This window comes from Schistocerca piceifrons, chromosome 3, assembly GCF_021461385.2.
Source record: "Schistocerca piceifrons isolate TAMUIC-IGC-003096 chromosome 3, iqSchPice1.1, whole genome shotgun sequence".
NCBI lineage: Eukaryota > Metazoa > Arthropoda > Insecta > Orthoptera > Acrididae > Schistocerca > Schistocerca piceifrons.
The window spans coordinates 269,121,981-269,134,957 of NC_060140.1; the positions used below are offsets into that span (position 1 = coordinate 269,121,981).

Genomic DNA, 12,977 nt, shown 5'->3' on the forward strand with positions numbered 1-12,977 from the left:
GTCAGCATGACCAGGAAGGATTCAGGATTCACACTCATAGCAGTGGAAGTTCAAAAACACGAAAAAATAATATTTTTTAAATGTGAAACTTCATGATTTATTAAATCTATGGAAAATGAATGGGCTGTTACGTTAACTTCGTGTTTAGACAAAACTCGAATTTTTTAGTTAATTATCTCAAATTTTACCACAGTTTTTAACATATTTTGGAAATTCTAGAGTTTCATACACCTGTAAGTATGGTTTGTATGCTGTGTAAAATTTATCGAAGGATCTCTCTTACTTATGAAGAATAGTGTACCTACAGCAACAAATGAAAAAATGATGCAATTTCACATGTAAAAAAAAATTGTTTTGTTATGTTTTTGAACATCCTCTGCTATGAGTGTGAATCCTGAATCCTTCCTGGTCATGCTAACAAAATTTTATGAGTTTATTTGTAAACGTATAGACAGTGTAAATTAAAATGTCCTGTGGTGCCTCTCCTGCTCCAAGTCGGCCCGTTTCACGTCTTACCCCCCTTAAATCACTCGATAGTGAGATGTCTGGAAAAACAATCAGCATTACTGGGAAATTCCTCCCGTGTTATCAGTAACATCGCGACACTTTGAGGATTCTACACGATACACTCTTCACCAGCCATAAGCTCAACTATTGGCAACATGGCTCCATCTAGCTATAGCGACCTAGTAACACCTTACTGAGTGACGCTCATTTCGTATAGTTGTCTTCTGTACTTGCTGACAGCTGATGATCATTATAACATCACTCCACTGGTGAGTAGTACCTGCTGTAATTCGTTGTTGGCTCTGATACGTTGTAATTTCTCTCGCGCCCAATCCAGAAAATGGCACAATGGTGAGACATGAGTTCGTATTCCGGAGGATGGAGGTTCAAATCCTCGTCCAATCATTTTGATTTAGGATTCCCATGACTTCCGCAACCACTAAAAGAAAATGCTGGGACGGTGTCTTTGAAAGAGAGAGGCCCATTTCCTTCTACAACCAGAGTTTTTACTCCGCTTCTAATGACTTCGTGGTAGACAGCACATTTAACCGAATCTTCTTCCCTTTTTTCCTTCAGAAGGGATTTCGGATGGGTTCAGCCACATTGGACGTTAGCTTTGAATCGTGACGTAATGATATGTTGCATGTATCATCATACATTTCAAACGGAGTTAGAAAGGAACACTGACAATATTTATTTTTCTTTCGAAGTTCTTTTTTGGGAAGTAAGTTGCGGTGAAATTTTGCTCTATGGTGTAGCCTGAGAACTAGATTAGACGTTAGGTTGGGACGTGACAGTTCGGTCGTGAACTAGCGAAGCCAATGCTTTGATGTCATGATAATAACTATAATTCGTACTATGGCGCATTATTTGCACGTGTTTGATACCGATGAGTGGTTTATCTGACATCTTGATGTTGTAATGTGTCAAAACAAGCGGGTGGTATCAACAGGTTCAATATTGCCAAAAATTTCTTTATTCATATCCATTTTTAACTTTTTAGTGTAGGTGACTGGTGAATTTATGTTGTGTGCAATTTCGTATTTCTGTTGTTGTTGATGATGAGGACGAAAGTGAAGAGAGAAAGTGAAGCTCGATGCTGGCACATAGCCTTCTCCTCACGAACAGCCGCCGAACTTGACACTTCCGTCCAAAGGATTGATTATCATGCCCTCACTCCATGAGTCTTGGAGATTAATCCAGGACACGGTGGCAAGTCTGTCGGTAAGGAATGTCACACAGCTACCTCTCATCGCATTGCTCGCCAACTACTGGCGTTGAAAACTTCCCTGCCACCAGATTTTGAGTCGACTACTGCCGAGTCGAGAGCCACAGCTGCTCAGACGGTTACTCTATTGGAAATGAGACACATACAGTAAATATAGAGTCAGTGAAGTTTATTTTGTAACACAAGAAGTGATATGGACGAAGAAGATGCTGACGCTGCAGAACCGTGTAATCTGCGAAGCTGGCGGCTACTCGATCCGAACGCCTCGCTGCCTGAGCAGATCCCCGAGACCTCGGAAGCCACGCATGCCGACTTTGGTACCAGCGACCTGGCAGGCGAACCGCAGGCTCTGCTCCAACGGCCGACCCCTGGCCAGGGCCAGCATGAGGCCAGCGCAGAACGTGTCCCCCGCTCCCAGCGTGTCCACCACGCGCTCCGGAGGGAAGGCGGGCGAGAAGAACACGCCCTCAGGACCTCGGGCAGCCGCTCCTTCTTCCGCCCACGGCACCACCAGCGTCGCCCTGCAAAGTAGCTCTCCTGTCAATAAAGCACTCTGAGACCACATCTACATCTATACTTCCTTTTTTTCTTTCTTTTGCTACAGCCTTTATCCCGCATCGGGCGCAGGGTCGGCAGGGTTAAGTGCGGATTTGGCATGGTTAATTTTAAGGGGTGGTCGGATGCCCTTCCTGCCGCCACCCCATCCCCCCCGGGACGGAATGAGTGTACCCCAGCTGTCTGCGTCTAGTATTCACCTAGCAGGATGTGGAAAACACATCTACATCCATACTAACGGCTGGTTATAATTAAACTTCCCTTTCCAACACATTATAACACAGAAACTAATAACTGTGCGAGTACCAAACTTCGCAGCATTAATATCCAGAGTATTGGGTGCATAATTTCCACGCATCACAGCGCTACCGTCCAGTTCTAACTATGGCCACCAGGTGCCGTGATCAGTCATCGTGATTCATAGCGTCACCTGACCAGTCGCAGCGCACTTGCTGACATGGCAACATGAGCTTGGACAAAAGGAGCAAGGCATTATTGGCGAAGCTCACTTCGAGAATATAGCCGGCTGAAAGGATTACGGAAGGGTCCTCCTTCTCCACCTGCTGTGCTGAGCATTATGAAGAAGTTGGAATCAACTGGAAAACTGGGCGTCCCTGCGGGAAGAGCCCGCCGACCGGTCGCACCACATGTAGTTGATGAAATCGCTGTTGCTATGGCAGACAACGCTGCGCGCAATTCCCGATCGTCAGGCAGTGCGCGTGCTGTGTCACGACAGTTGAACATCCAGTGGTACACTGTGCGGAAGGTGCTTCGAACCATTCTCAGCCGGCCGCAGTGGCCGGCGGTTCTAGGCGCTGCAGTCTGGAACCGAGCGACCGCTACGGTCGCAGGTTCGAATCCTGTCTCGGGCATGGATGTGTGTGATGTCCTTAGGTTAGTTAGGTTTAATTAGTTCTAAGTTCTAGGCGACTGATGACCCCAGAAGTTAAGTCGCATAATGCTCAGAGCCATTTGAACCATTTTTGAACCATTCTCCAATGGTATCCGTAGAAAATCCATATCGTACAGCAGCTTGCACCACAGGACGCACAACGACGTGTTGACTTCGTTCTCTACTTTCTCGCAAGGATTGAAGTTGACGAGGGCTGGCCCTGGACCTTCCTATGGACAGACGAAGCTCATTTTTCTTTGACGGGTGGGATGAACAGACAGAATTGCCGAGTGTGGGGATCTTCACCTCCAGTTACAGTGCATTAAGTTCCTCTGTATGGTGAACGTGACACCGTATGGCATGGCTTCGTGGCTACGTTCATCATTTGCACATTCTTTTTTGAACAGGTTGGCACTCAAGGACCAAAAACGTGCAGTGTGACTGGCCAGAGTTACTGCGATATGCTTCGCCAGCTTGTCATACCCGCTCTATAGGAGAGAGACGCATTGAACTCAACAGTTTTCATGCAAGATGGGGCCCCTCCGCATATCGCTCGTGAAGTTCATCTGCTTCTCCGAAATACATTTGGAAACAATCAAATTATCAGCCGATCGTTTCCAAATGCTTAGCCGGCACGATCACATGATATCACTCCCTGTGATTTCTGGTTGTGGGACTACCTGGGGGACAGGGTTTACGAGGGGAACATCCGCACATGTGCTGATCTGAAGCGCAGTATATCAAGAGGAGTAGACAGCATACCTACGGACATGCTTCGTTCTGCTGTGCAGATTGTAACCCTGCGTCTTCAGATCCTTCTGGACACTGATGGACGCCTTATTACGCCCCTTTTGTAGCAGTAATGGTGTCGGTATGTAATGGTACCATAGCAACACATTAAAAGTGTTTCAGCTGAATTGGTTCTGCATTATTTCTCTTCCCTATTTCCTTGATATTAATGCTACCAAGTCTGGTACTCGTACGGCAATTAGTTTTCGTGTTATAACATGTTAAACAGTCTACCGGGTGATTTTGTTAAATGAGGACAAACTACAGGAAACGATGCTTGAAAACATAAGAAGCAAAAAGATCATATGGAAGTGTAGCTGGAAATGAATTCCATCCTGTTGAAGGTGGGGAGATACAAGATCTTTGACAGTTACGCCGTCATCAGCACCAGCCAGATGGCTCGCCAGCACGGAGTTATCAAGACGACAACATGTGTTGCACCAGCCAGATGGCTCGCCAGCATGGAGTTAGGAAGACGACAACATGTGTTCTAACTGAGTCCAAAACATGTGGTGCGCTTTGGAAATTCGTTTTGTAACCAGGTGAAAGTGTTTAACACTTTCGAGACTGGCCACTTTGAAGAATATTGGGCTTAGGAATAATGGTGGCAGAAAGTATAATTGTCCTCCCAAGAAAAAAGTGTGAACTGAGTTTCTGAGCAGTTTCTTCCTATTGAGTTTCGAAAATTTCTTTCTCACTCAACAAACGTAACTTATTTGTAGCAGAATTACAGCAAACTGCGAAACCTAACGAGTACACACATGAAATACGTCGGTGCGATCTTTGACTCAGACGTTCACGACAGCAGCTGTTTATTTAAGTTCGCTGATGTTTCTGTCGAAATAATTCTAGAAATTGACCACAAATAGCAGCACCGGTCAAGGGGCAGGTCAGGTCTTTTTATGAAACAAGTCCAATTTTCGAGCGATGGTGGGCTCGCAAGCTGAGAAAATCGCAGCCCAATCTATACTCGGGTGCGGTCTTTGAATCACAATAATGTTGTGACCCTGCTCTCCAAATGTTAATAACGCAAACTAACGTATGTGATTGAGAAAGAAAGAAACAACATTACGAATATGATTTGTTGGAAGAAAACAGTGAAATCAGATGCTCCCGCGGACATTTCACGGCAATTCACCATTAAACCAATGCATCATATGTTTTGACGAACACATGAAAATTGTCTGATGATGAAAAATATAATTTCGTAACCTATAAAGCGTTTACCTGTCACAAGCAAACACACGTTATTACTAGTTGCAGCCATGTTTTGGCACGTACCAGTATTTACACGTGACAATCCCGAGAAAGTTGCCATTAGTGAGAATCTGAAATCAGAGATCGAGATGCCATTTCTCGGTTATCATGGAACTATCAACTAACACGAATATGGCAGGCCACACATCATGTTTTACATGCAATAACTCCGTCTCTCATCAACTGTCACTTACCAATGTTTACACAGGAAGTCATCATGCGTGTCTATATAAGTTTACTAATTGCTCGGGGCGTGAGAAAGGTTCATTGGAATTGTCTGCTGTTGGGTTAGATTAGTTTATATTGTGACTATAACTAGGTCGACCTAGATTACACCTGTCATCAGGAATTTTATCGACATTCATCTGGAGTAATTTGGGAACCCATAGCAAATCCAAATCAAGATGACTGGATCAAGTAAAAATCCTAACTTCTCCTCATTTTATTAGGTTGGTGCATAATTTGTAGCGATTTAGTTTTGCATGTTGATATTCCGGTTGCTAAGGATTTATATATCGTTTGTCGTTTTTTTATTTGTACTTCACTGTTGTTGTTTGAGTTTACATAATGTCATTATGTTAACTGAGATAATGAGAGAAGCTGTGGACGACAGAAAATGTGGTGCCAAGTGGAAATATTGGAACATTTCCGAGATATTCTTCAGTTCAATAGAGGGGTGACAGCAGCGGTGGCAGCCATATACATTTGTGTCTTGTATGAGGATAATGCCATTACACAGAGCACGGCAAGCAAATAGTTTTCTCGTTTGAAGGAGTATCGTTTTGACATTACTGACTCTTGACGTTCAGGAAAACCCTCAGGGTTGATGAAGATCGTTTCAACAGATTCATTCTCAATGATCCATGTAAGTGTGCTCAAGGGACCGGCAAAAGTGATGAACTGTGATCATTCCAACGTTGTGCGACACTTGCATGAGATGGGGAAGGTTCAAAAATGGGGTGTCTGGGCATGCTCTAAGACAAAATCACAAAATTATGTGGGTGGCCATATATGCATCTCTGCTTGCTCGTCATCAATTGGTTCGTGAACAACACCGACTGTTCTTATCCTGTGTCGTAGCTAGTCCTTAAGCTACCATAAGGAAACGAAAGGAATGGTTGAGCCCAAACAAAGCAGCGACTCCACGTACAAAGACCTGCGCACATCCACAAAAGATAATGTTATGCATTTGGTGAAAAAGATGTGCTACAAACTTCTTCCCCGAGGCGTTATCATCACTGCTGGCATTTACGGTCAACTGGAGAGTGTTGCAGACGCAGTCCAAGAACAACGACCAGGAAGAGTGCGAGAAGTCATGCTGATCCACGATGACGCTGCTCACGTTCTGCTAGAATAACAAATAAGATAGTACAGGAGTTGGGTTGGGAATTCATTCCGCACCCACCTTATTCACCTAATCTTATGCCATCAGATTTTCACCTTTTCCGCTCTCCATCGAACAACCCTCACGGAACTTCCTTTCCGGACGAAAATGCTGTCCGAACAAGGTTCGACGAGTTCTTCGCCTCGAAGCCACGTGATTTCTACAATCGCGGAGTCAAAAAGTTACCGCAGCGTTGCTAACTGTTGTAAACAGTGAAAGAGAATATATTTTTGATCAGTAAAGCCATTATGTGTATCTGTTGGTTTATTAAACATGTGGAACCTATGCACGAACCCAGTAGCAATAATCACAGCTTAATGAACCGCAGACATTTCTATATGGAATACAAGGAATACGTCGGATGAAACGCCTCAAACTGGTCTCTATTACAGTAGAACCCCTCTAATCCGTCACCTTCGGGACCGGGACTATGGTCGGAACGAGAAAAAGGTCGGATTATCCGAAAAACCTAATATTTATCGCAGAAAATATAAAAAAGACATTTAGCACAAAAAATTAAACGATTTGAGAACTAAAAGATGTCTACAGTAATATAAAAAGATGTTTTTTACACAGTGTTGAACAGTATATTAACTATAAAACGTCTACACACACTGTAATATGTATTGGTTTTAAAAGGAAAAACGACAAACAAATTACAGCACTGTACTGAACATAATAACGTATAAACGATATATACTGTAAACTAAAAAATGTTTATAGCACTGTATATATAAAAAGTAATTTTTTTACAAAGAAATAAACTACTGTATGTATAAACTAAGAAATGATTATACTGTATGCATTGTTTTTACAGTAAAAGCGAAAACAAATTACTTGGAAAAAAAGTCAGGGATACATATTTGACGAGTTTTCCAAGGATCAATCCAGCCTTCACTGGCAGCAAATTTACTTTCGGCTTCCAGTTTTTTGTACAAAACTATCGCTTTTTATTTGAGAATTGGCCCGGATATTGGAGTTCCTTTCCTTCTTTCTTGACAAAACCATATCCACAATGCGTTATCAAGCAGTACAAGTTTAGGCTTTTTTAATGTTTTGCGATTCTTCAGAGTGTTTTCACCGTCAATCGTAACTGTATAGGAGTAAATGTCTTGCCGATTCTTCCTCCAATCCTTAATTGTCGTAACACCTTCATTCAGTTTCTTTGCAATTTTTTGGAGCGAATCTCCTTCGTCCAGTCTTTGTAGCACTGCTAATTTTTCATTTAGTGAAAGAAGTGCGTGTTTACGTTCGAATCCAGACATGTTCAAAAACAGACAACTGTACACACAGTGAATCTACAGTAATAAGTACGGCAGAGAACACGGAATAAAGCAAACAACGAAGTTTAATCCCAACAAAGGATAAAACTGCACAATAACGTACAGTATAACAATATGCACAGCGATAGACACCGCAACAATGGCCCGACAGGCGTCCAGTCAGTGACAAGTTGGCACAGGCTCGCGCGCCTCAGCACAGTCTGACTAACCGGAGTGACGGACCATCCAAAGTCGTATAGAGGGGTTCTACTGTATACAGTTTATTACGAAGGGCTTGCAGTTTTTACTAAAGCCTGTTTGACACTATCTTTAGCAGGATAATTTATATTAGTTCTGAACACCCTCAGCGTATGGATCGTTTCTCTGTCTGGTGTTCGCTTAATAGATGTAGTACTTATTACCAACAATGAAACTCTTTAGGGACTAGATGTGATGCAACAGTGATCAATGTAAGGATCGTGAATTAACAAAAAGAATGACCCAAATGACTAAAACTATGTGAAATACAGTTCTCCATGAGAGCAGGACAGGAATGACAAAAATGTGAACACTGAAGACTTGAAGCATTTCCAGTTCAGTTTTCAGATGGATGCTAAAAATAAAGAACGCCTGCGAAAATGTATATCCTTGACTTGAAACTTCCTGGTAGATTACAATTGTGTGCCAGATCGAGATTCGAAGTCGGTCCCGAATTCGAGTCTCGATCTGGCACTCAGTTTTAATCTGCCAGGAAGTTTCATGTCTACTCACACTCCGCTGCACAGTGAAAAAATCATTCTGTATCCTTGACTTGCTTCCAAATCTACAGAGGCGTCTCCGCGAGATTTATTAAACGCGATTTACAAGTATGTAATGTTTTTTCATGCAACATTGTCAACATTCGCCCAATATTGTCTAAGGAACCAAAGAAAATTGTTTCACAAGGTAGGGAATGGTATTTGATACCCGCTTTGGGAAATGATCGTTCGCTTTATGTGCAGTACCTTCATTTTTTGAAGGAAACTGCTGCAATATCTTACCCAGGTTTCAGACGTCCATAAAGACCATCCAGCGCCTCAGGCATTGAGTTGTATCCGTGAATCCTAGCGAAGTCTTTGCTGACGACGACGAAATCAGCAAGTGGCATGACTTCCAGACACCGATCATCGTTGTTCTCTACTTCCAGAGACACTGGAACTGGACTGTGTTTTCCAGAAGCCGCACGTTTCGAATTCCATTCAGTAATCCTTTGTACTATTTGCTTCAGCTGGTCATTTTTCCGCATCTGAACGGACATAACGGACACGTGTAATTACGTCCAGGAGAAAATACAGTACACATGGATTGGATGAAACAGTGCAGAATCAACGAAATTTCACATAAAAGCAAAATTAATAAATAGTACCAGGCGATGTTATATAACATGCTTAGCCCAAACAGCAACAACAAATATAAATCTTTATCGAATTATTTTGAGAACATACCTCTACGTGAATCCAAGAATATTGTGACAAATCTATTTTTAGGAAAGCTTCGTACGAAACCTCCGGCCAGTCCTCTGTGTAGTACAGGAATGTTCGCGATCCACTTCCTTCATTAACGATGGATATCGCTATTGGTATTTCACAGCCTTCAATTAATTCACACTGATTCACGTTGACGCCAAACGACTCCAGTTCTTCTTTAATGAGGCTGTGCGAAAAACAGCACGAATAAATATCCAGAAAAATTACATGTCTTTGTGATAAAAAACAATAGGGCACCATTATCATCGAACATACTACAAAGTTTGTAATCTGAAGTAAGATCACGTTATTCTGTAAGATGATGCGGGGAAATATCCCGTTTTGATCTTTAGACGCTGTCATACGTAGCGTATTCCAATTTGAAATCTTTTTATGCTTACGTAAGCATATATATATATATATACGAGGGTTATTCCAAAAGTAAGGTCCGATCGGTCGCGAAATGGAAACGACTATGAAAATCCGATAAAGCTTTGCACAGATGTGTTGGGTAGTGTCTCTAGTATAACCCTAGTTAGCATCACGTCGCTCTTCTCATTTCTGAGCTCGCAGTGAGTGCGTAAAGATGTCTAGAAAATAGTGTCTGCCGCCAAGTACGAGGGCCTGGTGAGAAATTTCGCCTGAAGCTATGCAGCCAACATTACATAACTGTCGTGCTGTTTCGTCTTCACGACAATTCTCAGCCGCATTCTGCAGGGGCAATGAAGATGCTCCTGCATCGTTTTCAAATGGAAATGTGAGATTACCCACAATACAGTCCGCAATTGTCTCCCCCTGAGTTTCATCTCTGGTCACATGAACCGCTGTCTTTGAAGACAACATTTTGACACAGACAACGAGGTGTAGGCCAGCGTGGAGAATTGGCGGAAAGCACTGGCGGCTGCCTTCTATGATGAGGCTATTGAAAAGTTGGTACAACGCTATGACAAAAGTCTAAGTCAGAACGGCGACTACGTAGAGAAGTAGCTGAAAGGTGTAGCTAATTGTTACAAGTAAAACATTTCTGATGTTCACTGTGGTTTCAATTTGGCAATCAATAGGACCTTACTTTTGGAATAACCCTCGTATATATATATATATATATATATATATATATATATATATATATATATATATATGTGTGTGTGTGTGTGTGTGTGTGTGTGTGTGTGTGCCGTATTAGGCAAGAACAACCGGAAGTATATGCGAATCAGTAAGTGTTATTGCAATATAATAATCATGTCAAAATACTTTGATTTTACTGATTTTGACTATCCATCCATTAAAAACAGTGTATCTAATGATCTTGCCCAATGACTGCATCATAACGTATGACGTGTCACGCAGAACAGAAATCTCCTCACTGGCCGAATGATGCTTTATAACTCAGCCATTGGACAATGTACATCTGCTGGACTATTGGTAATAACCAAACAACCGAAATCGGTATACCTACAATCTTACGACTCGTGTTTTTAACTGGAATAAACTTTAATTTGAAAAAAAATGTACTCTTTTAGAAATTAAAGTTCTTTTATTTTTTATGCCGACACAGTGACATCAGTTTTCACAATGCCTAGCTCGATGTGACTACTGGCTGATTGACACCGCCTACGCCATTGAGAGATGTTCGTGTGATTGTGTCGAAAAATTAAGAAAAGATAAAATAATCTTTACTGCATCAAAAAATTGCCCTTGGCTTGCAGCAGTGGACACTTCATAGATGTGAATTGGTTACCATGACTTAGACCACTTACAGACTGTCGCCCGTGAATAAACTTGTTGTAGTATATTTCACTAATTTATTTACTCCAGCATGATTAGCGACTGCGGGTCCTCTCTTACGTCGGAGCAAGGTACTGTACTTAATTTTATAAAGTCTACAAAAAACTGTTATGCAACAACTATGCCAGAACAAGATCTATGTATTGTATATAGTAGTAACGGCGTTACGAGATCAAAACTTGTGACGAGCAGAAGAAAAAGAAAGAGAAAGGGGACAACGAGAAATGCGTATTTACGACGCTGGACAACTGTTTAAAGTCGTAGTTTGCGGTATTATGGCTCCGAAAAGAAGTTAAGGCATTGTTAGCATGATTACAAAATGTAAACTATTATTTTCTTGTAGAAAATAGGTAAAATTATAATTTCTCTGAGATCAATAACAAAATTTTATTTCAACAGTTGAGGAAGCAGTGGTTGGAAACGAGGCATAACACTAAGTTTGAACTAGAAGTCACTGCTGAGAGATGTGTCGCAGTTGTTCTCACATTGGACTTGTATTCACGACGACCAAGGTTTAAATCTCACCTGGTTATACAGGGTGTCCTATAATTGTTGCGACAAAGTTCACAGTGTCTTGAGGAAGGAAGTTAGAGGCGCTGGATGCTGCCACGAGGCTACCCCTTCGGCGACAAACCTAACTTTGTACGCCGAAGGACCGACGGCGAAACATTTCGCTATATTGTTCGTTAATAAGTGATGGCGACTGATTGTTATCAAGTGCAGAAGATGGAGCTGGCTGCTGCATACAAAGGCCTTGTCTCCTATGAATCTGGTCCTGTTGCCTCACTGGATAACGGTTTCGGACGTGGGTTTTGATCTGGAATCCTCTAAAACCTTCAGTGTTTTTCTGTGTATAGGAGAGAAACATACTGCAGATGGAAACCTGTATACAAATCCGTCATCCACCAAGGCAACAAAGCATCGCATTCATGGGAGACAAAGCCTTTTTACATTGGCGATCGTGGCAACCAGGTGCGACACTGAATAATAAACAATGTTGCGAGGTGCTCTGCCTACGGTCCTTCAGCGTGCAAAGTCACGTTTATTGCCGAAGAAGTGGCCCAGTGACTGGAGCTGAAGTCTTTAACTTCGTCGTCGAATGAGTTTCCAGACACGGGTTGCTATCCTCGATTGGTTCCTAAAGACACGCTCTAAAAGGCCTCGAAACTGTCGCAACATTTTTAGAACACCCTGTACAGATTTATGTGTTACGTGGTTTTCATAAACAAGATAAATGCCAGGTTGGTTCCTTTAAAAAGGAAGTGGCGTATTTCTGTGTCTATCCTTCCTCATTTCGAACTTTGACCCACCACTAATCACTTCGCCGTCGATGGGCCATTAAACCTTAATCCTGTTTTCTTGCTTTAGAAGTCACAGTGAGGTTCTCCACTTGTCGTCTCATATTTTCACTGACCCGTTTTCAAATTCTGCTTTCTGGGTACATTGCGCTTGTTTCTGATTTCGCTGATGCAGTGGCGAATTCTGTGACATCCATGTAGGGGCCCACCGTGCGACGATTTTGTGTCCGTTTGGTGCTATGAAGTTAAGGATACGAGGTGTGTGATGGATTCTTAATACAGCTATATAAAGTCTAGGGGACAACCACATGCCCAATGTATCACACAGTAAATAGTCGGACTGACTACATCACAAGTTAATTAAATGCAGGCAGGAATGAGGCTGGTGATAAATTAAACAATGTTCACTATTCACATTGATTTTACTTTAAAGTAAATAAATTTTGTCAAGCATTCAGTTCCTGAACATCGAAAAATAGCACAAGTCCAACACTTGCTCTAGAAATCAAAGACCA

At 42.1% G+C, this 12,977-nt stretch overlaps 1 protein-coding gene across 2 annotated transcripts in view; it reads right to left on the minus strand.

Moving 5' to 3' along the window:
* Positions 1-1,887: 1,887 nt before the first annotated feature.
* Positions 1,888-12,977, minus strand: part of LOC124788167 (ketohexokinase-like) — a 28,805-nt gene continuing 17,715 nt past the window's right edge. For both annotated transcript variants that reach the window (XM_047255318.1, XM_047255320.1), the window contains 3 exons: positions 9,359-9,566; positions 8,915-9,159; positions 1,888-2,256 (listed from right to left, as the gene is read on the minus strand). In XM_047255318.1, coding sequence (XP_047111274.1) covers positions 1,983-2,256; positions 8,915-9,159; positions 9,359-9,566 — 727 coding nt within the window. In that variant the 3' untranslated portion in view covers positions 1,888-1,982. The remainder of the gene's footprint in view (positions 2,257-8,914; positions 9,160-9,358; positions 9,567-12,977) is intronic.